At 33.2% G+C, this 24,897-nt stretch overlaps 4 protein-coding genes, 1 long non-coding RNA gene and 3 other non-coding genes across 14 annotated transcripts in view; 1 reads left to right on the forward strand and 7 right to left on the reverse strand.

Annotated features, from left to right (window-relative positions):
* Positions 1-2,074, reverse strand: part of LOC111435997 (chaperone protein dnaJ A6, chloroplastic-like) — a 5,526-nt gene extending 3,452 nt beyond the window's left edge. The window contains exons 1-3 of one of the 2 annotated variants that reach the window (XM_023073654.1): positions 1,918-2,074; positions 848-1,007; positions 27-156 (exon numbers count right to left, since the gene is read on the reverse strand). In XM_023073654.1, coding sequence (XP_022929422.1) covers positions 27-156; positions 848-957 — 240 coding nt within the window. In that variant the 5' untranslated portion in view covers positions 958-1,007; positions 1,918-2,074. Of the gene's footprint in view, positions 1-26; positions 169-847; positions 1,008-1,917 lie in introns of both variants that reach the window. The other variant, XM_023073653.1, reaches the window with a different exon arrangement.
* A 1,020-nt stretch (positions 2,075-3,094) lies between these two features.
* LOC111435858 (dolichol-phosphate mannose synthase subunit 3-like) lies at positions 3,095-6,297 on the reverse strand. Of its 4 annotated transcripts, none has more exons than XM_023073418.1 (5): positions 6,111-6,297; positions 5,410-5,487; positions 4,621-4,725; positions 4,413-4,520; positions 3,095-3,322 (listed from the first exon to the last, which is right to left on the reverse strand). In XM_023073418.1, exons 3-5 carry the CDS (start codon positions 4,720-4,722, stop codon positions 3,263-3,265), a joined length of 270 nt encoding a protein of 89 aa, XP_022929186.1. In that variant the 5' UTR covers positions 4,723-4,725; positions 5,410-5,487; positions 6,111-6,297; the 3' UTR covers positions 3,095-3,262. The 4 variants fall into 4 exon arrangements, with proteins under 4 accessions (XP_022929186.1, XP_022929185.1, XP_022929188.1 ...); XM_023073417.1 differs by having other exon boundaries at positions 4,621-4,742; XM_023073420.1 differs by lacking the exon at positions 5,410-5,487.
* Positions 3,329-4,406, reverse strand: LOC111435859. 2 transcript variants are annotated; one of them, XR_002709141.1, is made up of 4 exons: positions 3,961-4,406; positions 3,770-3,873; positions 3,631-3,682; positions 3,329-3,506 (listed from the first exon to the last, which is right to left on the reverse strand). It is a non-coding gene; the product is annotated as an uncharacterized LOC111435859 (long non-coding RNA). The 2 variants fall into 2 exon arrangements; XR_002709140.1 differs by having other exon boundaries at positions 3,329-3,682.
* A 51-nt stretch (positions 6,298-6,348) lies between the features above and the next one.
* Positions 6,349-6,441, reverse strand: TRNAY-GUA. The gene is made up of 2 exons: positions 6,405-6,441; positions 6,349-6,384 (listed from the first exon to the last, which is right to left on the reverse strand). It is a non-coding gene; the product is annotated as a tRNA-Tyr (tRNA).
* Positions 6,442-7,238: 797 nt separating this feature from the next.
* TRNAY-GUA lies at positions 7,239-7,329 on the reverse strand. Its single transcript is given in 2 exon segments — positions 7,239-7,274; positions 7,293-7,329. It is a non-coding gene; the product is annotated as a tRNA-Tyr (tRNA).
* Positions 7,330-7,627: 298 nt separating this feature from the next.
* TRNAY-GUA lies at positions 7,628-7,719 on the reverse strand. Its single transcript is given in 2 exon segments — positions 7,628-7,663; positions 7,683-7,719. It is a non-coding gene; the product is annotated as a tRNA-Tyr (tRNA).
* A 395-nt stretch (positions 7,720-8,114) lies between these two features.
* On the reverse strand, positions 8,115-10,770 carry LOC111436005 (2-hydroxy-6-oxo-2,4-heptadienoate hydrolase-like). 2 transcript variants are annotated; one of them, XM_023073663.1, is made up of 4 exons: positions 9,659-10,770; positions 9,314-9,406; positions 8,674-8,741; positions 8,115-8,323 (listed from the first exon to the last, which is right to left on the reverse strand). In XM_023073663.1, exons 1-4 carry the CDS (start codon positions 10,280-10,282, stop codon positions 8,167-8,169), a joined length of 942 nt encoding a protein of 313 aa, XP_022929431.1. In that variant the 5' UTR covers positions 10,283-10,770; the 3' UTR covers positions 8,115-8,166. The 2 variants fall into 2 exon arrangements, with proteins under 2 accessions (XP_022929431.1, XP_022929432.1); XM_023073664.1 differs by lacking the exon at positions 8,674-8,741 and having other exon boundaries at positions 9,659-10,769.
* A 5,497-nt stretch (positions 10,771-16,267) lies between these two features.
* Positions 16,268-22,062, forward strand: LOC111435893 (probable LRR receptor-like serine/threonine-protein kinase At5g10290). The gene is made up of 12 exons (XM_023073494.1): positions 16,268-16,544; positions 17,036-17,184; positions 17,861-17,990; positions 18,118-18,189; positions 18,810-18,953; positions 19,057-19,128; positions 19,230-19,295; positions 19,951-20,021; positions 20,115-20,258; positions 20,404-20,745; positions 20,934-21,328; positions 21,515-22,062. Exons 2-12 carry the CDS (start codon positions 17,094-17,096, stop codon positions 21,824-21,826), a joined length of 1,839 nt encoding a protein of 612 aa, XP_022929262.1. The 5' UTR covers positions 16,268-16,544; positions 17,036-17,093; the 3' UTR covers positions 21,827-22,062.
* Positions 22,063-24,897: the final 2,835 nt, after the last annotated feature.

Consider the following 24,897-nt stretch of genomic DNA (forward strand, 5'->3'; position numbering starts at 1 on the left):
GGGGGGGGGGGGGGGGGGGTACGCACACTATCTGCTCTAACAACAAGCAACCCGCCTCTTCGTCGATGTAAAGTTTGTGAGGATCTTGTGTCAAATAGAACACTGAAGGAACCCCGAGAGAAGAAACTTGAGCTCAGTGCACCTATGTTGCCAATCCTGCTTGTGACACTATAATGTCAAAAAGTAAATAAAATAAATACCCTTGTGCGTTTATCGCTTAAATTATATGTGGTTGTCTATAAACTAATTACATTGGCTATTTCAACACGTAATGAAAAACGACTCATAAGAGATGATAAGGGTGTAGTCATGAGTCTAATTCTTACGTACATCCTGCCACCTCAGTAGAAGCCAACCAACGCTCATCCCCAATAAAAGGCGACTAAATCTTGATTTCTGACCAAAATTCTAATTTTTTTTCTTTCATATACTTTGATAGCTCAAAATTAATAACTGCAAGATCTTTACAAGTCCATGCACACTAAGAATGCCTTGGATAATTGTTTTATAAATAAACCATTAGCGTTTTCAAAATATAATTTGAAAATTCTAGTTGAAGACTTGTAGAAGTTTATGTTATTGTGTACATCACAATCAATATCCACATACCCATAAGTTTTGAAGAGATAACAACTTTAAAAAATAATTTGAAGTTATACGCAAGAACAGACTAAAAGGAATCCAATACACCGTTCAAACACGTTTTCAAAGAACTTTTGTTCCATAAAATAGATCCTAAATCTAAAAATAGGAATTCAAGTCACTGCTGAAATAACACAGTCTAAAAGTTGAAAAGGGAGAGATGGAAATTGAAAAGGGAGAGATGGAGAGAGCAAGAAAAACTTACCCACATTGGATTGGAGATATCTTATTTGTTGAAGGTCTTAGCATGCACTGAGGACGGATTCCCAATTGAGCAATTGATGTTCCACAAGGTATAATGGCCATTGAAACCATGTTCAGCGAAGTAGGAGCCAATGAAAAAGCTACTTACTCTTGATTGGATTCTGCAATTTAACGATGTAACCATGAAACCCTTTACTAGACACGAGATATTTCACATTACCCAAGCATTAAACCAATGCAAAAGACAATTTGCTTTTCCAATGGACAAATTAACTAACGACTTGATACTTATAACAGGTTCCAACAGGATTATAAGATTTAAGAAAAATTTTAAATGGTGAACAACCCTTGTAGCAACTAATTATCAATACGATTCTAGGTATATAACACCAAATTTTCATTGCAATCAAAACAATAAAGAGCAGGAAAAATGAACTCTATTAACAATCTAAGTCTCAGATAACACAGTGAATAAATACAAGTAGTTTAAGGGGAAACTCCGAAACTGGACCCAATCACACATAAGTGAAGAGTAGTGACGAAACTTCATCTTTATAGAAGCCAATACTTAGACAAAATTTTATCTCATTCCCAGCATCACATTCTCTTCCCTTTATGTACGTTCGTACTCTCGTAGAGTCATTCCTTTCTTTATTACCTCCAGGAAAAAGCAATCTTAAACCGGAAATGCCAATGTAGGCCAATCCTCCCGATTCCAAGGTACGAAAGGAATAACTATCCATACTCACTTCAAACACACAACTGATTTCAAACAAACCAAAATAAATACACAACCTAAAAACACGAAGCAAATAAACGCCAAACTACTGTCGCAGTAGGTTTTCCCCAGGCAATGAACAACAAATCAACAGAGACAAAAACAATAAAGATTTCAGAAAAAGAAAAAACAAAACAACGCATATAACAGAACTGAAGAAAACGAAAGACAACAAGAAACACAAGAACTGATGAAACAAAGAACAAGAAGCAAGTTCATGAATCGCTCGAATAAGCTAATGTTCTTGAAATCTTAAAGAAGAAAAGAAGTTAGGGCATGCAAGCCGAAATTACCAGTTCGGTGCAACACTTCTGCTTCGAATCCGACTCTGAAATGCTCAGAGAGAGAGAGAGAGCAAGAAAAGTGATAGGGAGCAGAAGAAGCAGAGAACGGCCTACACGGTTGCAGGCGAAGAGGAAGATGAGGTTAGCGAGTTCGGGAGTAATAAGAGGAGAATTGTCGACATTTCTTTTTTCTTTTTTTTTTTTAATTTTCAGGAGTTCTCCATTAATTTGAGTTAATCAACAGATTTGGACCGTTGGATTGAAGTGCCTGAAATGAAACTAACGGCGTGAGATCAAGGTTTGAGGAAGCTTGGGTTTGGAATTATTTGTTTTCCCTTTTTTGATATTAAAACTAAGGCTATTTATTAAATAAATATTCTGAAATTTTATTTGTATCTTTTTCTTCGAAATTTTGTATTAAAATACGATGCAGAAAATTAATTTACATTTAAATGGTTATAAACTATTTCTAGCATAAAAGAAGATTATAAGGAATTACAAATTTAATCTTTATGTTTGTCCATTTAATTAATAATTATTTATAAAAATTCAATAAATACATAAAATTTTAATTTTTTTTCAAAAAATAGAAATTCAAAATTACATTGAAATATCCCGTCAAACAAGGTCTAGGTCATCAGATTGTCTGTAGCTCATTCTCTGAACAACAACAAGGATTATCTGTAGCTCATTCCCTGAACAACAAGGATTGTCTGTAGCTCATTCCCTGACCAACGTGAGCCTATTCCCTGAACAACGTGAGCCTTGAAGCTAAACCAAGTTCTTTTATCCATGCAATCGATGGAAGAAACCTCTTCCAGTCGCTAATGTCCCTAAACCAACAATTTTGTCTAAATCGAACTCATATATATATATATATTCTTCGATTATACTTATTTTAGGTAAAAATTTATAATAAGAAAATTTGATTCAAAATGATGCCCCCACAATCATTTTTTTTCTTTATTATTATTTTTTTTAAAAGGAAATTTCCGGAGACACCTAAAAAGGAGAGAAGCCAAAAAGAATAATAAATAGAATAAAAGTGCGAAAGATGGAGCTCAAAACAATCCAACAGAGGTTATTAACATCAATTTCGAAAGCCATCTAAAAATACAATCATAATCGAACAAGAAACGTATAAGAAATGGAAACATATATATATATATATATATGAGACTACCTATGTTTATAAATCAAGATTGTGTTACCAACTGACAAAATCATCATGAACGTTTAACTGTTCTATACATGAATCCACATTCACTGCCTTCCATAAAGAATCAAATCAAAAAGGCTCTTAGAGATGAGTGTGTGTTCTTCCCCATAATCGAACAATTGATGGTGAAGTCTGTCAATTAGAATTTATGTCAACCCCTTTGTGTTTAAGGTACTCTTTGGCCTCATCAATGTCCTACAAAAGGAACCCAATGTGAGATCTGTTTGTACATCTTTCAGTGTTAATAATGATACATATGGAAATTCAAACAACATTCCCCAGAGAACGAGAGGACCATATAAGAAAATAGGTCACGGAGATATAAACCTCCGATAGAGCGAGAGGACCATATAAGAAAATTGGTCACAGAGATTTAAACCTCCGAGAGAGAGCGAGAGGACCATATAAGAAAATGGGTCACGGAGATTTAAACAACCATATAAGAAAATTGGTCACGGAGATTTAAACGACCATATAAAAAAATTGGTCACGGAGATTTAAACCTCCGAGAGAGCAAGAGGACCATATAAGAAAATGGGCCACGGAGATCTAAACCTCCAAGAGAGCGAGAGGACCATATAAGAAAATGGGTCACGGAGATTTAAACGATCATATAAGAAAATTGGTCGCGGAGATTTAAACCTACGAGAGAGCGAGAGGACCATATGAGAAAATTGGTCACGGAGATTTAAACCTCCGAGAGAGCGAGAGGGTCGTATAAGAAAATGGGTCACGGAGATCTAAACCTCCGAGGGAGCGAGAGAACCATATAAGAAAATGGGTCATGGAGATTTAAACGACCATATAAGAAAATTGGTTACGGAGATTTAAACCTCCGAGAGAGCAAGAGGACCATATAAGAAAATGGGTCACGGAGATCTAAACCTCCAAGAGAGCGAGAGGACCATATAAGAAAATGGGTCACGGAGATTTAAACGACCATATAAGAAAATTGGTCACAGAGATTTAAACCTCCAAGAGAGCGAGAGGACCATATGAGAAAATTGGTCACGGAGATTTAAACCTCCAAGAGAGCGAGAGGACCATATAAGCAAATGGGTCACGGAAATTTAAACCTCCGACCTCAAGGGAAGAAGTAAATGTCAATTATTGCTAAGCTAGCGAGATGGACAGTTTGTTGTATGGTATGGAAGTTGCACGTGAGGGCATTTCAATCTTAGTAATGCCTTGGATATGGAAACTCAAACATTCCAGAGAAAGAGAGAAAGAGGGCCATTTGTTGTATGATATGAAAGTGCAATTGAGAATAAGAGGGAAGCAATACCTGCTGTAACAACAGGCCTTCTCTAGGACATGTTGGGAATGTCATTAGACCGATTCCAACCATCAATAGGCCATAGCATCCCAGGGAGACGATAAAATAGATGGGTAACTGGAGGGATGAGGCATGCAATGTAAGCCCAACTGAGTGTCTAAAATGATGAAAATAAATATGAAGGATTTAAGAAAATAATGACTGAATGTTAACTCACCAGCCAAGCATGACCATGTGGTATTATAGATGCCTGCAAGAGACCAATCCATAGAGCTGATACGGCCACCAACAATGTCAAAATTTTCACTATATGCTTCATAGACTGAAACAAGTAATGATCTGTCAAAATAGATCGCTATTATTTACTAACTAGATCAGACACTGAGCAGCTAACTCTCAATCATGAACTCTTTATGGCTAAATACGCATTATCCACAGACATAAGTTGTGAATTTGTGATTCAAATACATTAGTGATTCTTTTCAAAGTCCGCTCAGGGAAATTTGCAGACTATGCACATTACCCTACCTATAAAGCAATCTTTTATGTTATTCACAATAGAGGTTCCATCGGGTTGCGGATACTTCGGCCGTAGCTCGATTGGTAAACAGGCGGTTTTTCAGGGCTTCATAGACGTAACTTTTTTTTAGGTATTAGACTCCAAAGAAGCACGAAACTTGGGAACTGATCACGGAAGAAAGTGATGTAGAAATGGAAAATTCCGAAATGAAGGGCTTTTCTTTAACAACTTATATCATTGACGATAAAGGGTTAGAACTTAGAAGGCTAAATCATATAAAACACAAATCAAATATGGGACTAAAATAGCCCCTGAAATAGTATATGTAGAACAATATTAAGATAAAATGAGTTTTCTGAAGCTTGTAGGATATTCTTTGAAAAACATGTGGACATATAATTTATGCTGATAATATAATATAAAGCAACATGAGCCCTTTTTTTCAAGATAAAAAACATATGGGGCTGGACGATTCGACTCACATACCTCTTTGTCAAGGTATTGACCAAACCAGTTGAGTTATGCTTATGCTTAGGGCGGGCGAACCAACATAAACCTTAGATACTTCATCAAAGCAAAACAAAATTTAAATTAAAAAGCTACTAATTGATAAAATGCCAAATCATTCATTATGTTTGATAGGTTACAACAAAAAATGAAACAATCTATAGCATTTCATCGCATTAATTAAGTGTCTTGAACTCAATGACCCACCTAAATGCATAACCAACTAGTTGAGTACACAATGACAATCAGTACATTTTTGGTGCATCTATCAAAAGTATCAAAAAAGATAGAAAACTTCTTCGCTGAACTATTAATTCTTTATAACATCTGGAACACTCAAGAGAGAAATTAAATTTCAAAACAATTTCCATTGCCATCAGAGGGGATTTCATAAAAAGATTATTTCACAGCTCAGAGTAGCACATTACATGAACTCAAAGCCCTTGCGCAATGTCCCAACATCACATGGCAGTTCGCTCGAACTATTAACCAAAAAATGTAAACGCATTGAGAATTTTAAATGAAAATAACACACCACATGCCTGAAAGCATCAAACCACCAATTACCTATTCTTTATATCATGATTATTTTCTTGCTGATCGACACATATTTCAGTCAAACGAGAAGATCAAGTGAGAAAGGAAGAGACTTATGAAGGAAAATAAATAAATAAACTTACCCAGCCGTCGGCTACGATAGAACAGAACGGATCTAGTGGAGATTACCCGCCGGAAACCGGTAAACGACTGGAAAAAAGGGATTAGAGAGTAGGCGGAGAATCGAATGAGAGAAAGGAAGAGACGCGAAGAAGGGGAAAAAAAAAAGCCCTAGCAAGAAGGGAATTCGGACTAGGCACTGTCGTTGCCGTTGGACTTACAAATTTCTTTTAATAACAATATAAATAAAATAATTAAAATTCCGACCTGCCGGATTCGAACCAGCGACCTAAGGATGGCCATTTGGAATATCCCAACTACAGTCCTCCGCTCTACCAACTGAGCTAAGGTCGGTTTTTGTCTTATTTGAAGATACTTTTATTTATAATAACACTATAAGTTTCTAAAATCGTGGTAATTATTTTGGATATTATGGAGGTAAATTGTTTATTTGTGTGCATAATATGTGACCTTGTAGTAATCGGTTATGGTATGTATACATAAGAGTTGAACCGCGATAATTATTTATCTGTGTATATGAAATTTTACTAGTTTTGTACAGGTTTAATTTCTCGTTAATTGTTGTGATTATATGCACATATAAATTCAGTAGGAGGTTAGTTACTAAGTATTTTCAATACTCAACGTTTTCAAAAATATTTCTAGATAAGGGTAAGGGTGTGTAGAGGCCGTGATATGAGGATGTGTGCTGTGACCATTGAAGACCATCGATATAAACTTTTAAAAGTGTCTTTAAAATTTTTAATATTTCAATTTTGTTTCTACAAATTCATAACTTTATGACTGATAGGGCATTGACTTATTAATTATGTATATCGATGATTGAGAAAATTAAAAAAAAATGAACAATTTAATCAAATATATATTAACTAATATAATTAAAAAGGAAAAGGGAAAATGATTGAGAAAAAAAATTGATCAATTTAATCAAATAATATTAACTAATATAATTAAAAAAGAAAAAGGAAAAGGGTATAATTAAAAAGGAAAAAGGAAAATGATTGAGAAAAAAAAATTGAACAATTTAATCAAATATATATTAACTAAATATAATTAAAAAGAAAAAAGAATATGGAATATAGAAATATTTTTTTAAATAGAAAAAATGATTGAGAAAATGAAATAAAATATCCGACCTGCCGGATTCGAACCAGCGACCTAAGGATGACTTTTGGCATTTTCAACTACAGTCCTCCGCTCTACCAACTGAGCTAAGGTCGGATATTGATTAAGAATCGAGTTTTTTATATTTAATAATCATATATACTAAATTTCTGCTTTAGTGTGTAAACTTTACCTAAAAGAATAAAATTAAATTTTATTGACCATATAAGTAAACGTCGAATATATAATAAATTATAAGCATATGCAAAAATAATTTATTATTAATTAATTTAAATAAATATTTCTTTATTTTTTAAAAATATTTTCATAAATGCTCATCAACATAACATTTCAAAGTTCCCAAACTATATGTATTTTTCACTTTTTTATCAAATGGTTGAGAAAAGAAAAATAATCCGACCTGCCGGATTCGAACCAGCGACCTAAGGATGGCTATTAAGATTTCTCAACTACAGTCCTCCGCTCTACCAACTGAGCTAAGGTCGGTAATTGAAAAATTGGTTGAAAAGAAAAATCCAAGATGGATGAGAAGGAAGCGAACAAATCGATAGTAGTTTATAGGGTTACTCAAATTTAATTAATTTCTTTGTCTTTAGGAGAGCGAAGTCAAGGTGAAGGAGAGAAGCACATTAATAGGAGCGAAGCCGAGTTGGGAGAGTCGCGCTCACATTTTATTTTACACGCTTAAAGGAGTAAGACCGATAGCTGCTTTTGTCTTTTTCATATGCTCAAGTGTAAAAGTTATTCAAAGATATCATGTATTTTAAATTAGATATATAACAAGTTCAATTATATTTTTAAGGTTATGAACGAAAACGGTTCGATTCTACCATTAATTTAGACCGATTTTTTAATGGTCGGGCCAACACGAAATGGAGATAAAAGATGGGATTAATTAAGATGCAATGGGATTGATTTGGAAGCGATAAGAAATCAAACGCTACAAAAAGGTGAGTTCGTTGAAGGGGAAAGGGTGGGGTTGGTGGTGAGAAAAGGCTTGATGTGTTTGTACATTTCTCTTGGCTTCTCTGCACTGAACGCATGCCCTGCTTCCTTTACGACCACTAATTCGGCCTTTTCCCCCAACTGCCTGAAATCATTCAAATTCAAATATGTATGATGTTGTTGATTTATGTCGTTTTTTAACTTGTTAATTTCTTTACTCGTTCTAGTTTAGGATTTAACTTGATAAAATTACGAGCATATAATACTCGAAAGATTCTCGCTAACCTGTGAGGAGGAATCTCGAGATTATTGTCATATTTTTCTACCCTAAGGAGCTAAGAATGCATTAAAAAAAAAAAAAAAATCATTTCGTTTAAAAATTTTTCGAAATAATTTGTAACTAAACCATCCTTTTTTACTTTTTCTTTTTTAAGAATTTGTCGTGGTTCAAAAGTTATAAATTTTCGACATAATTGAGAAGGATAGTGAAAATACCTTTTTAATCTATTTGCTAACTCCAAAGGAAATACTTGGTCTTGGTCTCCCCATAATATCAATGTAGTCTGTATTGTCAAATTTTAAAAAATATTGCTATAACATCATAATGTTAATATGGTTAAAAATATCATTTTAGGTTACTCATGTAATTCGTGTTCATTCTAAAATTTAATTTTTTTATAAAAAAAAATTAACATATACTAACATTTCCCTTATAATTTTTAAAAATATGTCCATAAAAATTATTATTTAACAAATTTGAATTGAAAAAAAGAATAGATTTACTGAAAGTAGGCTATATTAATAAAGGTCTGTACTTACTCAACTCTCAAATTTTTAATAATATCCTTTAAAAAAAAAACCTCTTTACCTTAATTAATCTCGTATTTAAAATACATTTGAATTTTCAAAAGTTTTATTAATACCATTTTAAACTCTTATAAAAATTCATAAGATTCAAAAATTCTATTGTTAAAACACATTATTGGTGAGTTATCAAAAAAACTTCAATAATACCCTTGAAAGAAAAAATTTAAAAAACAGTTTTTATCGCTCTGAACCATTTTGATTTTATTTATTTATTTATTTTAATTTAACTAAAATGGAGTGGTAGAGAGGAAAGCAGGATTTTTCAAACCTTATCGATCTTGGGAAGATTAGATAAGGTCCGATCCTTGAGTAATTGTTTGATCAACTCTTCTTTCTCTTGCTTGTACTCTGTGCACATCACCTATAAGCAGAAGCTCGAATGAATTCTCAGCAACGCAATGGAACAGAAAAACAAGTGGAGAAGTCTATGAAACTGATTTAGATATAAGCAGAAAAACAAGTTGTATGAATTTTTTCTCCATTTAGTTCAATCTTGGAGCCTGATTATTGTTCTGGTATTCTGATCGGAAGAACAGATGAAATCCCCAATTTGACGAACAGATGAAATCCGAACGAGTAAACGAGGAAAAAATATTTAGTCAAGATCACTCACATTGATGAAATCGTTGATAATGAAAGTAGGCAAAACTCGAGCAGGCTTGACGAAGGTGAGGCGGATGAGTTCCTTGAGCTTCGCCGGCGTTTGAGGCAGTAAAATATCGACGGCCTCATCGATGTTTTTCACGACGAACATCCCGTCCGCCATATCTTTCTCTTCCAAGCAAACGCCGGTACAACAGAGCACCAATTTCTCCAATCGCTCTGGAAATTGAGCCGCCATACTGTATGCTACGAAGCCGCCGTAGCTAATTCCAACGACATTCACCGTCTGAACATCGAGCGAATCCATTAATCGCATCATACAGAGAGCTTGAAAGGACTCGGTCCTCTCCGGACGAGTTGTGTACGAATTGCCGAAGAAAATTAGGTCAGGAACGTAGACATTGAAGAACCGAATCATCGGCGATACGAACTTGTTCCATTGCCACATTGCGTTGGCTCCAAATCCATGGAGGAGAAGCAAATTAGGTTTCGTATCTCTTCTGAATTTGGGCGCCCAACAGTGGATGATCGTTCCATCGCATAGATCAGTAGTGATGGCTTTGAGGCCTGCCCTAGAAAAGGAGCGCCGGAAACACGAGTTCAAGGTGGATGAGAAACTAAAACAAGCCGCCATTATTGGATTCAACTGCTCCGATTTTCTCAATCCTACTTAGAATCTGCAAGAGAAATTGGGAGGAAATGTAAGAACGGCGAAGAAATTTACAGATTCGGGGGAGAAAAGTGGAAATCCTTTTGGAATCTGGATTGAGGAATCTGTAATAGGAACACGGAAAGAATTTATAGTTTGTTTGGGAGAAGAAAACACGGAAACTTGACCACTTGGCAAGGGATGCAGGAGAGTGTTAGGACCATCAAGTGTCAAATCCAAAGTCTAGGGCGTGGGGTCGTTGTAGAATGGTATTAGAGCCAGATAACTTTCACTTAAGTGAAGAGTAAGTAACGTGATCATATTGCAAGGGATGCAAGAGAGCGTTGTGGCCATTAGTTATCGAATCCGAAGTCTAGGGCATGGGGTCGTTATAGAATGGTATTAGAGCTAGATTCCCCTCCCAATAAGATGTTGTTTAGAAACGGATCAAAGCGGAAACTAGTAAATATGTGATTTCGGGCCACGTGGTATCGACCCTCCTTATTAATACAATAATCAAATTTCAGATTTCATTATATATATCATGTTTTAAAATCAATTAGAGTGTATTGTGTACTAAATTATATAAAATAATTATTGCATTAAAATATTTAACTAATTATTTATTATAGCTCATAAATTTAATCAAATCAATTAATTATATTTTAAAATTGTGATATATTAGAATGTCTCTATCTTAATTCTCAAATTTGATTAGTTGGATAACTACCCTAAATTTTACTTAACTAATCTAAGGTTATTAATATATTTTAAATGTTGTATTTATCTTAAATGGGCTATTATCATAAATGCAAGTTTGGCCTTTTATTACCTCATAAATGACGAATAAGGGAAAGAGAGAAAAAGAACCATGTTGAAATAAATTTCTTATACTAACTATGGTTTATTATGCTATTGCAATTCAACTTATACTAACCTGTATTAATATGTTAAAGGGAATTTAACGTAAATTAACCTATACTATGAATGCAAATGAAATTCAACTTATATTAACCTGTACTACGAAATGGAAGGCAACTATCTTATGCATGTGCCACAATTTCAGGATGTACGATGCCGCCGTCGATCTCACATGAGTGTTTGTCTTTATCTGAAAAATACAGTAGCACGAGACTTGAGTATTTCTAGAATACTCAGTAAGTGACCCCATATCGGGGTTATGCAACAACAACATGCAAAATGCTAAGACGTAACCTATCAGTCTATTCTTTTCCTATGACACTTATTCTAATTGGGCAGTTTGGATGTGTACCATATACTCTACACACAGCCCATACGTTTCGCACACCGCTAGGCCCCTTTTCTTGTCGGGCGAGCCTTATCTGATAGCTCAACTTTTGTCCGACACCCATTAGACTTTGTAACCGTCACGGCAGCATTATGTTAAACATAACGATACTTCGCCTGCCTAATGGATGTACGCGTCCGTACCCTTGTGAAGAAATAAGGGTATCTCCCTAATGCATGAGTACCTAACATTTTTCCGTTTTCAACATTATTAAATATAACCCCGCTATCATTATTCGTGCATTGATATCATTTCTCATTTTTCAATCTACATTCCATACATAATCCTAACAGGGTTATATTTCATGCAATTTACCGTGATTTCATGTCATACATTTCATGCTGTTTACGTTCAAATATATCGTACAATCATGCTAGAATCATCTAGGAACATCATAACGTCACAAGCACAACACCTCACATCATACTAAACAGCATACATTTATATTTCACAAGCTTACGTATTCAAGCATAACAGTCTAGCATACAATTTAATGACTCGTGCGAATCCACGGGCACGTGCCAACATACAACATACAACGTGTAACTTACGACAAATGAGCCACTTACCTGGTTAGCTTAAGTTGTTGTCATGAATATATCCTTAATGAAAGTTCGATTCTATCATTTGAAATGCAAGTCAACCTATGTGAGTCCATGTTATCGGTTTCAAGTTTGAACCCTATAAAATTGTTTCTCTAATTTATATTGGTCCCTCATTAAAAGTGTTATATATCTACAATTATATTTTTATTAAAAATCTTATTTTCCATGGTTATTGTTGTATTAAAAAAAAATAATAATAAATAGAGTTATTTGTGCGTGTATTTACTTTTCTCCCCCATATTTAGTTTATGATTTTTAATTCCTAATCTGTATTTACTCTTTATCTTTTAATTCTCAAAGTATTCCAAATTTCTAAAGATGGTATTTCCAAAATCTTTCATTATTTCCGTGTTTATTTTTGTTCACAAATTTGTTTGGTCATTCTATTTTTAATTTATTCATTTGGCTATTGATATAAATTTAATCTAGTGTTATTAATATAAATAATTGACATTTAGTTTTTAATTCAAATCTAAACGATTTCAAAAAAATAAATAGGATAAAAGAAAATGAAAATTTAATATCTACTTTATTCATCAGATTTATTTTTAAATAAATCACCAGTCAATCTCAACTGGGTAAATGTCATTCTTTCTTTTTTTCTGAAGGAAATTTAATTGATAGTTGTTTTTCTTGTTTATTATTATTATTATTTTTTTGTTAACTGTTAGGCCGGTTAGATGGGTTGGAGAGAAATTGTTTTTATTTATTTATTTATTATTATAATTATTATTGGCTATTACAAGTTGGATTAAAATTTAAGCCCGAGCTTAGATCGAATTCAGATAGACTCATTAAGTTATCTCATTAATGATTTTATTATATATATTATAATTAATTATCATGAAAATGGATTTTTATTTTTTTAATTGAATTTAGTTTAAAATTTCAGTATTTTCGACTTTCATAAATTTATTAAATTATAACGTTCCATTTAATATTTTGTTTTTTAAAACTTTTTATTAGTTTTTTAAAAAAATAAAAGTAAAATTTTGGTGGTGCATTAAATAATTAAATAAAATTAGGTTTACTCGTCTAACTCAAAATATCTCGACCTAAAATGTGGAGATATTATTAGAATTTTGTAGAAATAAAATAGGCTTGTATTTAGTTTATAATTTCAGTAGATTAATTAGTAAAAATAATAAAATAATTCAAATTATTGATAAAAATAAATAATTATTTTAATTAAATGATTAATTATAAATATTTTTAAAAGCGAACAATTGATTTATAATCAAAATTATTTAATATGTAATTTTAAAAATTATTAATTAAATAATATAAAATATAATTAATTAACAATATAAAAGAGATGCTGAAAGTTCAATCCAACTATTATATGGTGAAATACTCAAAATAGATTAATATTGAATGAGCTAATCAAAATTAATTATAATAAATATAACTAAATTATGACCGATAATCAAATAAGTAATTAATTATAATTATTGAAAATTAAAATTTTAAACTAGCTCAATTTAACTTATTCTAATTAATTATATTTAAGATATTTCATTATTTTAATAAAATTTATTTTTATAATATTATTGATTTATTCTTGTTAAATAGCTAATTGAATAATTTTGGTAAGTCTATCTAAAAATTAAATTTTATTTAATAAAAAAATTGAAACCGTAAATAATATTATAAATAATAAAGATAAGTGCATTTTTTTTTCCTTGAAAAATAATATGAATAAAATGTAAATTTTTTAATGTTGGGCTTAGACCGTGAGTTGGTCCAGTGGGCCGATAATTTAATGGGCCCAAACGTCCACAACCAGCTTCTGAATTGGCCCAATTGAAAAGATATGATATATATATATATATATATATATATCCCTTTAATGAAATTAAGGGTCAGATTTTAAATTGTATTTTCGGCTTCATTATTTTATTTATTTATTCATTCACATTTATCTCTTTAAAATTATAAATTTATTTTTTTTAGTTGATTAGGTAAAGTTTCAAGGCCGAATATGTTAGGACTTAAAATCAAGTGGTGATAAATGACCAAAATACCCCTATAAAAATTTAAAGATGTTTCGTGAATTTAAAGGACTTAGAGTGCTAAGAAACTTTATACGAGACTCATTTATGACATTAAGGATAAATTATTAGAATATGTTGAAGTATGAATTCCCACGAAAATGACAAAACTAACCTCTGCTTTAATTTTATATATTCAACCCTGTTACTTCAATTTTCTTTTTCGGCGAAGCCTAATGTAGTGGTCGAGGTGGAGTCCCGTCACATATGAGTCTAGATTTCCTTTCGTACTTATCTTTTAGTCTAAACGTGTAGTAGTATATTTTTGTGGTATCTGCCTGTATTTTGTATAATAATAAAAAAATTATTATTATTTTAATTAATTTTGGGATGTGCATGCACATGTTTAATATATTATTATTATTTCACGTCAGTAATTAACGGTCTATGACTCAAGTCCCTCGAAAAACCGAGTCATTACACTTTCTTATCTTTCAAATCAAATTAAGGGTGAGTTTGTTTATCACTTCAAGTAGTTTTTAAAAATAAATTATAACGCTCGAATAAAAGAGAAGTACATGAATGAACTGAGACTACATGCACCGTAAAAAAAGATTACCCAAATTTGAAAAGCAATGATAAATTTGAAAAGTGGTTTTAAAGGAAAGATTAGGGAAGAGATGTTACATATGAAAGTACCACCAAATAGATATAATTAGTATTAAAAAACAAGGATAATCATTTGTTCATGCGATGCTTTAAATAATTAAAAGATTTTGAATAACTTGAATGGAATTAAGTGTAAGTAAAGGGGTTTTGTAGCAAATGATTGAGGTTTTGGCCTTTTGGGTTGGCGTGGAGAGATGATTTTAATTATATTGTTGGAATAAAACTCAACTTATTTCAAAAATAAATTATTTTGTTATTATATTTAATGACGTTTATTATGTAGTTTTACGCTGAGAAATTATAAAATTACTTCAAATTTAGATTCAGTTATTACCGTAGGTTAAAATATGTCAATATGTCGATATATTCGAAACTTTGAGGTTGAACATGTTGTGCGTCGAAAGCTGACCAAATGTACTCACAACACCAGTGAACGGAATTGCACAATTGGATCTCGAGTGCTCTTTTATTAATTCTAAGCATAACATCATATAGCCTTTACCGTCATGGTTGAACCTAAAAATATCAGCACAAAGAAATTTAAAGTCACAAAGAATAGGACTCCCTAGACCAAAACTATATCAACCACAAAAGACCAGACTAGTAATTCCTAACAAAACTCTCCCAAATCCCGATATCCTAAAAATCTCACAAAAGACCGAAAGTTGCTGTGAGTTTATAACAAAAATAAATAAGATATTAATTTAATCAAAATCGTTATATTTTGAATGACTTTAATTACTAAATTAAATAAAAAACTTAACAATTTATGACCGAACATCAATATTACGAATTACTTTACCTTTAATATACGAAACATCAATAACGGTAGCAATTTCATCCAATCGTTTTAGAGGTACGATAGATAATAGTGTTTAAGAGCTGAGTGTTTGAGTGATAAATTTTAATTTATTTGAATCAAATTCAATTTAATTTAATTATATATATATATATATATAATATGAAATATATATATAAATCTTAGATAATTTTTTGAAGTCAAATATTTTAAATTTGGTTGACTATAAGTTAGTTAGAGTTAATATTTTGTTAAAAAAAAAATGAAAAAGAAATTAAATTATAATTAGTTGTATAAGGATAATTACAGAAAACATGTCAGACTACACAGACCTAGCCGCGTAGGGGTTAGGAGGATTGCACATTATAATAAAAAAATTAAAAAGAATAAAAAAATAAAAAATCAGTCAACCATCTACAGGTCCGAGTCTTTGGGTGTGGGGACCACATAACTGCCAGGTCAGCATTTCGCCCCATGAAATGAACTGTAATGATTAAATAACTAAAAAATGCAATAAAAATTAAGAAAGAAAGAAAAAAAAAGAAAAAAAAAAGAAAAAGAAAAACCCATATTTTCAAACTTTTATCCGAAAAAAGAATAAACAAACTCCATTAAATAAAAAGCTAAAGGACAGAAGCTTTAACAATGGCAGAAGATTTGCTGAATGTTCAGCAGCTTCACTTCACGCAGCAACATCACTCACCCGAATTGGTTTCCAGCTAATATTCCGCTTCTCTGAGCTTCATCTTCCTTCCTTCCTTCTCTCTTCTTTTCAGGCTTTACAGTTCTTCCGCTGTTGTTGATTTATCGGTCACGAATCTTGAAGTTCATTCGTCTCTTTCCGCTCCCGATTTCTACTTCTCCATCTCAGCAGGTACTTGTTTCGGATCTTCTCTTATTGATTATGTCTTCGTGTTTTCTTCCTGTTTTCCTCCTGGAGTTTGTTGATTTGTGGCTTGATTTATGATTTTTAGCGGTTTCTCTCATGTTTTCCCCTCGCATTTCTCAATAATTGATAAGCTGCGTTGCGAGTGATTTCGCTTGTGGCAGAGCCAAGTACAGAATGGTTGAGACTTGAGCGTTAAGAGTTGGAGGATTAGTTTAATGAGAAATTTCAAAATCGATGTACTTAATTTGATTTCGAAGTCAAAAGATGCGTTTGGTTTCATCTTAGTCGTCTGGATTTGGTTTCGGAGTTTCAAAGGGATTTAAAAGAGTGTTAAGAAGTCGCAATATTAAATTAGTGAGCGTAGAAGATTCAGTTTATCAAGAATTTTATATATTTTTGACTTAAATTCATTAAAGAGTTGTTATATTGATCAAACTCATTAATTGTTGACTGTCAATGAATGGTTGTCTTTGCAGATATGGCATAGCAATGACTGTATTCAACCTTTTTGCATGGATTTCATAACGTTGACCAATGAAAATGATGATAGTTAGGATGGGAGTACTCTATCTTACAATTCTAATACTGGCTTGCTTTCATTATCTTGCGGTGTCTGATTTTCAAGGTATGGATTGCCTCTCAAGATTGCGTTTGAAAATTGAGATGTCTCTTGTTATACTGCTGGTCAGAGGCTTATACCTTAAAATATGGTCTGTGATATGGAGCTAAAAGTTATTCATCTCACTAATCTTCACGATGTTTGTAGATTGTATTGATGTTCTAGAGTGGAAAGATTGAAAGTTTGAGTTCTTCCTCTTGATTGGCAAGGACAAATAGGGCATATGCAAGTTAAATTTTAGTGGTTTCCTTGTGGGATCGAATCAATGTGAATGCCTTTTTTTTTCTTTTCTTATAAAGGAAAATATGTGATTCTTTTTTTTGGAAACAAAGGTTCAAATTGCACTCTTTATCAAGAACAATGGAAAAGAGATTAAAACACTTGCACTCTTTGTTAATAACAATAAAAAAGAGATTACAAGACACTCTGTATAAACTAGCATAGTGCTTTGTATTTATTGGGATGAAAAATCTAGGTAGGGCCGAAGAATATTTATATAGCAGGAACTAGACACTCTTTTTTCTAAAATATCTAGGTATTTTATACCTAAAATACCTAAATTATTTTACAATGGGCAAATGTTAGTAATTTTATTTTCAAATTTGATTATATTTAATTGTGCAAATTTATTAATTATTGCTATTGAACTGATATACTCTACTCGTGTTCTGCTCTCCCACAGGCGATGCACTCTTTGCACTGAGGAATGCATTGAATGCAACTGCAAATCAGCTCGCAGATTGGAACCCAAATCAAGTCAATCCATGTACTTGGTCGAATGTTATATGTAGTGGAAACAATGTGATCTCTGTGTAAGATATAACTAAATGTGCTCTTTTCCATAGTTTTCTCTTCCATGTTACTGTATTATACTTTTTACTTCCCAATATAAAAGTTTCCTAGTCTGGTATTTGCTTACTTTGCATCTAACTTTCTCAGATCCTTGTCTTCAATGGGATTTACTGGAATCTTGTCTCCGAGAATTGGAGTTCTAAAATCACTTTCAACCCTGTGAGTAGTGTGTTTTTGTGTGTACAAGAACTTGCAGTCCTGAATACTTCATGTTGCGGGTGAATGTTTGATTATACTTTTCTGGATTTCATATTTTTTGTGTACTTTTTTTGTTATATATTATTTTTTCCGTCAGAGTAAGTTTTAATTCTTCAACCCAGGTGCTTAGGCTTCCTTAATGCCATCTATTTTGAGAGAAACTTCGTTTTGTATTGCAAGTATTTGTTGTATTAAAGTTTCATAATTGAAACTTGCCTTTTGTCATTGATTTATCAAAAAATCTTTCATGTAAAGGATCAAAAGTCTTCAACTTACTGAACTATACCATTATCAGTAACACTAAAACCTCGCTTAATAACTATTGAACTATATTCTTATTATTGAAGTTCTTGAAATTTATCAAGCCTGAGATTTTATTCTCTAGGAAGGTTTAATTGCTTGCATCACTTAGTCTGAAAGTTTCTTTTATGTTTGTAGTTTCAGGAAAGGGTTGAAAATTAGATTTGTTATTGCTGATAGGCATAACTTTTGAAAAGCGTATAGCCTGGTTTTTGAAGTACACCTGCTTATTAGCAATGAACACTAAAGCATGTTTGTTAATATATATTCATCTGCTACAGGATTTTGCAGGGAAATTACATAACTGGAGAGATACCAAAGGATTTTGGAAACCTGACAAATTTGGTTAGTTTGGATTTGGGAAATAACAGCCTAACTGGCCAAATACCGTCGTCCCTGGGTAATCTTGAGAAACTACAGTTCCTGTAAGTACTTAGTAATGATCTCAAATTGTGAAGATATTTTATGAGCGTCTGCAATGCATAGGGTTTATTCTTGAGATATGAGTCATTATTTTCATTCAAGCAGAACTCTGAGTCATAATCGTCTAACGGGGACTATTCCAGAGTCACTTTCAAACATTGATAGCTTGATCAATCTGTAAGTTTTTCTTTGTACATCAGAGAGTGAAATTATAACTGGAAAACTTCAGTTTCTGTTAACTAAGTGTTCTTCATTTCTTGTTTATGATTCTCCTGCAGTCTGCTGGATTCGAATGAACTCAGTGGCTCAATTCCGCAGCAGTTATTTCAAGTTCCAAAATTCAAGTACGTAAAACTTTTGAATGTTATTGATGTCTAAACACAATGCACACTAACACACTAGTTAGTCCAAGCTTTGTGTTGGTTCCTTTTGTTGAGTTATCTTTTTGTGTCTCCTTTTGTATTATGTCATTTCTTCTCCATGAAATCATTTTTTTTTTTTTAATGTAGCTGTTGATGGGTCATTTTATAGAATTAAGAGTAAGAGGCCTGTAGACCAATATTGCTAAATTAGAGAATATATTCAAACGTTGGTTTGAAGTTAAAAAGTTAAGGATGGTGTAACTATCATTGGTGCGAGATTCCACTTCGGTTGGGGAGAAGAATGAAACATTATTTATAAGGGTGTGAAAACCTGTTCCTAGCAAACGCGTTTTAAAATTCCTGAGGGGAAGTTCGAAAGCTCAAAGAAGACAATATCTGCTCGCGGCGACTGGACTCCTCTTAGGCTGTTTTTCTTGTTTTGTATTTTCCGTGTATTCTTTCATTGTCTCTCAACGAGAGCTTGACTTTTTACCGAAAAAGGAAGAAAGAAAAAAAGTTAAGGATGCTACGTCTTTCTGGTTGGACGATTAGCTTGGTCGGGGAAATTTGATGATTAGTTCCGTAGGCGGTTTATGCTATTTTCTTATAGGACATTGAATTGTTTTGTTGATCACAGCTTTTCTGGAAACAAGTTAAATTGTGGCGGGAAATCCCTTCATGCCTGTGCTTCAGATGGTACAAACTCAGGTTATTGAATCAAATTAACCTTGGGCTTTTATATTTTGATTACATAGTCCCCCCTTAACTGGAAGCAAAATGTGAAAGTTTCCCTCTTGCCAGGTTCTTCCAATAAACCCAAGGTTGGCCTTATAGTTGGAATAATTGCTGGGTTCACCGTTGCTCTTCTTTTGGTCGGTGTATTGTTTTTCTTGTCTAAGGGTAGATATAAAAGCTACAAGCGTGAAGTGTATGTAGATGTTCCAGGTAACTGTTGTGGCTATTATTGAATTACTAATAGGGATTATGCCAACAAAAGAGTGTTATTAAATGAACTAACCCCGGCAATGAACTGGAATTTTTGTTGATACCTGTATCTCAGAGTGTTGTTTTCCCCTGATTTTCCAATTAGGTGAAGATGATCGAAGAATTGCATTTGGGCAGCTGAAAAGATTTGCATGGAGGGAACTACAGCTAGCTACAGAAAACTTCAGTGAAAAAAATGTTCTAGGACAAGGAGGCTTTGGAAAGGTGTATAAAGGGGTGCTTGCCGATGGCACCAAAGTTGCAGTGAAACGGTTGACTGATTATGAAAGTCCCGCGGGTGATGCTGCTTTTCAGCGTGAAGTTGAGATGATTAGTGTAGCTGTTCATAAAAATCTGTTGCGTCTCATTGGGTTTTGTACAACTCAGACAGAACGCCTATTGGTATATCCCTTTATGCAGAACTTGAGTGTTGCCTACCGTCTTCGAGGTAAAGTATTGATATAATTAAATTTATCGTAACCCATCAGCTTAAGCTTTTAAATTGATTCGAGACCGTTTTTGTAGTACCCTAATCTAGACTGTCTTTCAATTTTGCTTGCTAAATGTTATTATAATACTATACTGATAAAGAATTGCTACTTTTTTCACTGATTTCTACGGTAATCTCGGATGCAGAACTTAAGCCTGGGGAGCCTGTTTTAGATTGGCCTACTCGAAAACGGGTGGCATTGGGCACAGCTCGTGGTTTAGAGTATCTTCATGAACATTGCAATCCAAAGATCATTCATCGAGATGTTAAGGCAGCTAATGTACTGCTTGATGAAGATTTTGAAGCTGTTGTGGGCGATTTTGGCTTAGCAAAGTTGGTTGATGTTAGGAAGACTAATGTCACTACTCAAGTTCGAGGGACAATGGGTCACATAGCACCGGAGTACTTATCCACCGGAAAATCATCCGAAAGGACTGATGTTTTTGGTTATGGTATCATGCTTTTAGAACTCGTTACGGGGCAACGTGCAATTGACTTCTCGCGCTTAGAAGAAGAAGACGATGTTTTACTGCTTGACCATGTAAGTAAATATACTTCCTCCTTATGATAGATTCCATTCGTGTCATTATTATAGATTAAACGCACGAACTTGACACGACGTCGAGGCTAAAAAAAAAGCCAAGTTCATGCATTCTTGAACTCCCCTGCCTTTTGGATCATTTTCATCCCTTGCTTACTAATCTCCAAGTTCATCTTGGCTATGAAGGTTAAGAAACTAGAAAGGGAGAAACGACTCGATGCCATTGTCGATCGAAATCTAAAGAACTACAACATTCAAGAGGTGGAGATGGTGATTCAAGTTGCATTGCTGTGCACACAGCCATTATCGGATGACCGCCCCGCAATGTCGCAAGTGGTTCGGATGCTGGAAGGAGAGGGATTGGCAGAGAGGTGGGAAGAATGGCAGCATTTGGAGGTGAGTCGCAGACAAGAGTATGAGAGACTGCAGAGAAGATTTGAATGGGGTGAAGATTCTATACATAGACAGGATGCAATCCAGTTGTCTGGTGGAAGATGAGGTACCAAACTTAACTCCATCTCTCTACCTATGAGACCATATCACTGTTCTTTTGGTTCCATCCTTCAAGCATATTATTATACAAACTTGCTCTGTAAATTTCCACTGGTTTCTCTTTTTTTGCTTTCATTTCTTGGCTGTGCATCTTTCCAATACAGCCAAGTCAACAAAATTCATCATAATATTCATGTGTGCCATAACATCTCTCTTGTTATACTCATCATATTTTTCCTTTACCTTTACTTCCATATAGTTAAATTCTAAATTTAGTCGATGATTTGATTATAGTTAGTTTCTCTTGTTAACTAATCGAAAAATATGAAATAATATCTTGGTGTTAGATGTAACAGCCCGAGCTCGAGCCCACTGCTACCAAATCTTGTTCTCTCTAGGCTTTCCTCTTTGTATTTCCCCTCAAGGTTTTTAAAACGCTATGCTAGAGAAAGGTTTCTACACGCTTATAAAGGATATTTCGTACTCCTCCCTATCTGATGTGGGATCTCACAATCAAAGAGAAGAACAAGTGCCAGCGAAGACGTTAGGTCTCAAAAGGGGGTAGATTGTGAGATTCCTCGTCGGTTGAAGAGGAGAATGAAACATTCTTTATAAAGCTGTAGAAACCTCTTCGTATTAAACGCGTTTTAAAAACCTCGCGGGAAAGCGTGAAAGAGAAAGCTAAAGAGCCCTTACATGAGATTTTTCTTTTTAAGTAATTATATTCAGTTGTGTTCATTGTGCCAAAAGGCTCACGTGACTAGCCCACTTAAGCTTGTGCATTGACTTTCTCCGCTGACTTTCAGTTTAGATTCGTCAACTTTGACCAATTTTTTTAAAATCTCTCTGTAAGGAATGTTCAAACAGTTCATATTATAAAGCTTTTCTTATTAATTATCCAAACAATAACCCTTTTGATTTAAATCCCACAGTTTACAAAAATTTGAATAAATTATTTTATTATTATTTAAGTTTACCTGTTTTTGGTGTTATTATGCAAACTTTACATTCATAACATTTGTCAAATAGTTTACCCAAGTTCATATGGCATTTACTTAAAAAAATAAATATTAATTTAGTGTTTTCGCACTCGATTTGAGTTAGAGAAATCTTTTGCAAAAACCTAAAATTTTGGATTGATTAAATTGGTGCTATGAACGACTAATTGAGTTCATAGCATAATCCAACCAAACCTTTTATTTTCAAGTTTGATTGGGTTAGGTTGTTGGGTATTTTTTATTAAAACAATTATTTGAAAAAAACCTACTTATCAACGATATATGTTATGCTAATAACTAACATGACTGCAAAGGTCAAATATTCTTAATCTTCAAAATAATCTTAAAATTAGGGTATGATTAAGTTAGATTGTAACCCTATGTTTGGATCTGTCCGATTGACTTTTTTTTGTTTTTTTTTTTTTAAGAATTAATCCAACAAAAACCTAAAAAAATCTTATCCAATCTAATTTTTATGATTTGGGTTGGATAATTTAGATTGGTCGGACTCGGTAAAGAAAAGTTGTCGAATAGGAAGAGAAAGATTTGAAAAGTAAAAAAAGCAATGTTCTCGTGAGATATTGAATGTTTGCATCCCAAGTTCCAATTTTATGGGAAAGAGACCAAATTTGGATAGTCCTATGATTTTTTTTTAAAATTTTTCTGGAAGTCAAATATATGAATATGATTGCATGCATGACGTTAACTTCATTCAAACAAAATCTCCTCTTCCTTATCTCTCAATTCTTTAGACTTCTAAGATATTTTATGGATGTCAAATACTAATTCAATGAAATTTTGGCTCCATTTTTTTTTAATTATAATGTTTTTCATGTTCTTATCGACCCTCGCTCGATCTGATTCAATTTGTTTTGTAATAATACAATGTTTGCTACACGCTCCGACCTCGATCTTAGTTAATCTCAAAATTTTATTACTGTATTAAGGTTGCTAACTTTAAAAGCGTCTCATATATATATCTAAACCCTATTTTGATTATTTTTTAAAAAAAATATGAAGTAAGAGAATTGAACCTCAAAATTTGATCGATGACACATACGTTCATCAGTTGAGCTATGTTTTGGTTGACACCCTAGCCTCACCTCTAACCATTGGCTTATATCGTACACATAACCCATTTCTCTCATGTTATTAAACAAATTTGCATCATACTTCGTTGATGTGAGATCCCACGTCGGTTGGAGAGGGAACGAAACATTCTTTATAAGAGTGTGAAAATCTCTCCTTAGCAAAAAAAACCTTGAGGGGAAGCCCGGAAGGGAAAACCCAAAGAGAACAATATCTGTTATCGGTAGGCTTGAGCTGTTACAAATGGTATCAAAATCAAACACCGGGTGGTGTGTCAGCAAGAAAGCTGGGCCACGATCTCATATAGTTAGAGAGGAAAACAAAATATTATGTTATAAGAGTGTGGAAACTTCTCCTTAATAGACACGTTTTAAAGTTTTGAGGAAAAACCCGAAAGGGAAAGCCGTTTTTAAAATTGTGAGGAAAAATCCAAAAGAAAAAAGCCAAAAAATGACAATATTTGCTAGCGGTAAGCTTGAGCGATTACAAATGGTATCAAAATCAGACACCAGGCACAGTGTCAGCAAGGAAGCTGGGTCACGAAGGGGGTGGATAGTGAGATCCCATATCGGTTGGAGGGGAAAACAAAACATTTTGTTATAAGATTGTGGAAACTTCTAAAAAAGCCTGAAAGGGAAATCTGTTTTTAAAATTTTGAGGAAAAACTCGAAAGGAAAAGCCCAAAAAGGACAATTTCTGCCAGCGGTGATTTTGTACAGAAAAAAAAAAACTAATAAACTCCGACATCATGCATGCAATCATCTTTGGCTACGTAATAATTATTGACATAAAAAAAAACAAGACAAAAAAAAAAAACATTCACGAGGACATGATCCATGATTAATATCGTACAATTCAAACCCTAAATTAGTTCTCAAATTTGAACAATCTTTTGAATGTTTGATTCTTATGGAACCCGTGAAGCTCTTCAAATTCCATCTATAAATACAACACCAATATCATCACCTTCATCTCTTCAACAAACCCAAT

The sequence above is a fragment of the Cucurbita moschata genome, unplaced genomic scaffold (assembly GCF_002738365.1).
Source record: "Cucurbita moschata cultivar Rifu unplaced genomic scaffold, Cmos_1.0 Cmo_Scf00051, whole genome shotgun sequence".
Classification (NCBI taxonomy): domain Eukaryota; kingdom Viridiplantae; phylum Streptophyta; class Magnoliopsida; order Cucurbitales; family Cucurbitaceae; genus Cucurbita; species Cucurbita moschata.

What these genes read in the sequence shown, in the direction of transcription:
- LOC111435858 (XM_023073420.1), bottom strand. Translation starts at nt 4,722, where the DNA reads ATGAAGCATATAGTGAAAATTTTGACATTGTTGGTGGCCGTATCAGCT. An exon ending in CACATGGTCATGCTTGGCTG is followed by an intron (nt 4,521 to 4,620) that starts GTGAGTTAACAT and finishes TCATCCCTCCAG; the next exon opens with TTACCCATCTATTTTATCGT. An exon ending in AAGGCCTGTTGTTACAGCAG is followed by an intron (nt 3,323 to 4,412) that starts GTATTGCTTCCC and finishes TTCCTTTTGTAG; the next exon opens with GACATTGATGAGGCCAAAGA.
- LOC111436005 (XM_023073663.1), bottom strand. Translation starts at nt 10,282, where the DNA reads ATGGCGGCTTGTTTTAGTTTCTCATCCACCTTGAACTCGTGTTTCCGG. An exon ending in ATCTTCCCAAGATCGATAAG is followed by an intron (nt 8,742 to 9,313) that starts GTTTGAAAAATC and finishes TTGACAATACAG; the next exon opens with ACTACATTGATATTATGGGG. An exon ending in TTAGCAAATAGATTAAAAAG is followed by an intron (nt 8,324 to 8,673) that starts GTATTTTCACTA and finishes GAATGATTTCAG; the next exon opens with GCAGTTGGGGGAAAAGGCCG.
- LOC111435893 (XM_023073494.1), top strand. Translation starts at nt 17,094, where the DNA reads ATGAAAATGATGATAGTTAGGATGGGAGTACTCTATCTTACAATTCTA. An exon ending in CTAAAATCACTTTCAACCCT is followed by an intron (nt 18,190 to 18,809) that starts GTGAGTAGTGTG and finishes CATCTGCTACAG; the next exon opens with GATTTTGCAGGGAAATTACA. An exon ending in AGTGTATGTAGATGTTCCAG is followed by an intron (nt 20,259 to 20,403) that starts GTAACTGTTGTG and finishes TTTTCCAATTAG; the next exon opens with GTGAAGATGATCGAAGAATT.